This window comes from Passer montanus, unplaced genomic scaffold (assembly GCF_014805655.1).
Source record: "Passer montanus isolate IOZ18808 unplaced genomic scaffold, ASM1480565v1 scaffold1083, whole genome shotgun sequence".
NCBI lineage: Eukaryota > Metazoa > Chordata > Aves > Passeriformes > Passeridae > Passer > Passer montanus.
Window position 1 is genome coordinate 981 of NW_024357426.1, and position 3,124 is coordinate 4,104.

The following is a 3,124-nucleotide window of genomic DNA, read 5'->3' on the forward strand; positions in this document are numbered from 1 at the left end:
GGGTTTGGGGGGTCCTGAGCAGGGTTTGGGGGGTCCTGGGCAGGGTTTGGGGGGTCCTGGGCAGGGTTTGGGGGGTCCTGAACTGGGTTTGGGGGGTTCTGAGCAGATTCTATGGGGTCCTGAGCAGATTTTGGGGGGTTTTGGGGCAGGATTTGATCAGATTTGGGGGTGTTTTGGGTCTGGGGGCTCTCACCACTCCACGGTGGGCACAGTGAGCAGAGGGGTTTGGGGTTTCTCAGGGATCTGAGGGGATTTTGGGGGGATTTCGGGGTTCCTGGATGGGAGATTGAGCAGATTTTGGGGGGTTCTGGCATGTCCTGGGATGGGTTTTGATCAGATTTCAGGGGTTTTTAGGGGGTCCTGAGCAGATTTTGGGGGGTTTTGGGGCGGGATTTGATCAGATGTGGGGCTGTTTTGGGTCTGGGGGCTCTCACCACTCCACGGTGGGCGCGGGGGCCCCGAAGGCCCGGCAGTGCAGGAACGCTGTCTGGTTCTCCACCACGGCGTAGAGCGACGAGTTCGGCGTCAGGATCTGCACCGGCAGCTCTGGGGGGGTTTGGGGGTCAGGGACCCAAAATCCATCCCAGGGACCCCAAAATCCATCCCCAGGATCCCAAAATCCATCCCTGGGACGCCAAAATCCATCCCCAGCATCCCAAAATCCATCCCTGGGACCCCAAAATCCATCCCTGGAACCCCAAAATCCATCCCCAGGATCCCAAAATCCATCCCTGGGATCTGAAATCCATCCCCAGTGTCCCAAAATCCAACCCTGGGACGCCAAAATCCATCCCGGGATCCCAAATCCATCCCAGAGTCCCAAAATCCACCCCTGGGACCCCAAAATCCATCCCAGAACCCCAAAATCCATCCCCAGGGACCCCAAAATCCATCCCTGGGATCCGAAATCCATCCCCAGGGTGGGTCCTGGGGCTCCCAGGGGATATTGAGCAGATTTTGGGGGCTTTGGAGGGTTTTAGGGGGATTTTCGGGGTATATTGAGAGGACTTTGGGGAGTTTTGGGGGCATATTGAGCAGATTCTGGGGTATATTGAGCAGATTTTTGGGGGTTTGGAGGATTTTAGGGGGATTTTGGGGGGACATTGAGCAGATTCTGGGGGGTCCTAGGGGGTTTTGGGGGGTTTTGGGGGGTCCCGGGGGGCTTTGGGGTGACTCACCCACGACGTAGACGAAGGCGTTGGCCAGGAGCCGCCCGTGGCTGTTGCTGGCCTCGCACTGCGCCACCGCCGAGTCGTTGGGCTCCAGGCGGGACAGGATCAGCGCCCCGTCCCGCAGCGTGCGGCGCCCCGAGTCCGGCAGCTCTGTGGGGACATTGGGGACATTGGGGACATTGGGGACACCAAAAACCATCCCAAGGACACCAAAAACCATCCCTGGGGACAGGATCAGAGCCCCGTCCCGCAGCGTGCGGCGCCCCGAGTCCGGCAGCTCTGTGGGGACATTGGGGACATTGGGGACATTGGGGACATTGGGGACATTGGGGACATTGGGGACATTGGGGACACCAAAAACCATCCCAAGGACACCAAAAACCATCCCTGGGGACAGGATCAGAGCCCCGTCCCGCAGCGTGCGGCGCCCCGAGTCCGGCAGCTCTGTAGGGACATCAAGGACACCACTGGGGACATTGGGGACATTGGGGACACCAGAAACCATCCCTGGGGACAGGATCAGCGCCCCGTCCCGCAGCGTGCGGCGCCCCGAGTCCGGCAGCTCTGAGGGGACATCAAGGACACCACTGGGGACATTGGGGACACTGGGGACACTGGGGACACCATTGGGGACACCAAAAACCATCCCAGGGGACAGGATCAGAGCCCCGTCACGGAGGGAGCGGCACCCCGAGTGCGGCAGCTCTGCGGGGACATTGGGGACAGTGGGGACTTTGGGGACACCATTGGGGACACCAAAAACCATCCCAGGGGACAGGATCAGCGCCCCGTCCCGCAGCGTGCGGCGCCCCGAGTCTGGCAGCTCTGCGGGGACATTGGGGACATTGGGGACATCGGGGACACCACTGGGGACATTGGGGACACCACTGGGGACACCAGAAAGCATCCCTGGGGACATGACCAGCGCCCCAAGTCTGGCACCTCTGCAAGGAGGGGACACTGGGGACATCATTGGGGACACCAAAACCTGGGGACATCAAACAGCCCCGCCCCCCCATCCGTTGGTGGCCGTGCACTCGTACTCGCCGTCGTCGGCCTCGCTGACGGCGCGCAGCCGCAGCGTGTGGTTGAAATTGTCCAGCACGGCCCGGCCCGGCGGCAGCGGCGCGTTCAGCCGGCGCCACGACACCCAGGGCGTGGGGCTGCAATAAACCCGGGATTAACCCGGGGTTAGACTGGGACTAAACCGGGATTAAACCGGGATTAAACTGGGATAAACCCGGGATAGTCCCTGACACCCCTGGGATATCCCCAGGACACCCAGACCCGTTCAGCCGGCGCCACGACACCCAGGGCGTGGGGCTGGAACAGAACCGGGGTTAAACCGGGGTTAGACTGGGACTAAACCGGGATTAAACCGGGATTAAACTGGGATTAAACTGGGATAAACCCAGGATAGTCCCTGACACTCCTGGGATACCCCCGGGACACCCAGACCCGTTCAGCCGGCGCCACGACACCCAGGGCGTGGGGCTGGAACAGAACCGGGGTTAAACTGGGATTAAACCAGGATGAAACCGGGATTAGACCGGGATTAGATCAGGATTAAACCAGGATTAAACTGGGATAATCCCTAGAATTCCCTGACACCCCTGGGATACCCCTGGGACACCCAGATCCATTCAACTGGCGCCACCACACCCAGGGCGTGGGGCTGGGGCAGATAGAACCGGGATTAACCCGGGATTAAACTGGGACTAAACTGGGATTAAACCAGGGTTAGACCAGGGTTAAACTGGGATAGACCCGGGACAGACCCAGGATAACCCCTTAGACCCCCGGGATACCCCTTGGGACCCCCTGAGCCAGCCCCAGGGACCCCTCAGATCCCCCCCAGACCCTCCAGAACCCCCCCAGGACCCCCCCCCAGGACCATCCTGGACACCCCCAGGACCCCTCAAACCCCTCCAAGACCCCCCCAGGACCCCCCA

The 3,124-nt window shown here is 61.1% G+C and overlaps 1 protein-coding gene across 1 annotated transcript in view; it reads right to left on the reverse strand.

Moving 5' to 3' along the window:
- Positions 1 to 3,124, reverse strand: part of LOC120508987 (neuronal-glial cell adhesion molecule-like) — a gene marked incomplete at its 5' end in the record, with an annotated part of 6,116 nt that overhangs the window by 724 nt on the left and 2,268 nt on the right. Inside the window, 5 exons of the mRNA XM_039723145.1 lie at positions 435 to 546; positions 1,179 to 1,451; positions 2,184 to 2,335; positions 2,460 to 2,495; positions 2,614 to 2,666. Of these exons, the coding sequence (XP_039579079.1) occupies positions 435 to 546; positions 1,179 to 1,451; positions 2,184 to 2,335; positions 2,460 to 2,495; positions 2,614 to 2,666 (626 nt within the window). The remainder of the gene's footprint in view (positions 1 to 434; positions 547 to 1,178; positions 1,452 to 2,183; positions 2,336 to 2,459; positions 2,496 to 2,613; positions 2,667 to 3,124) is intronic.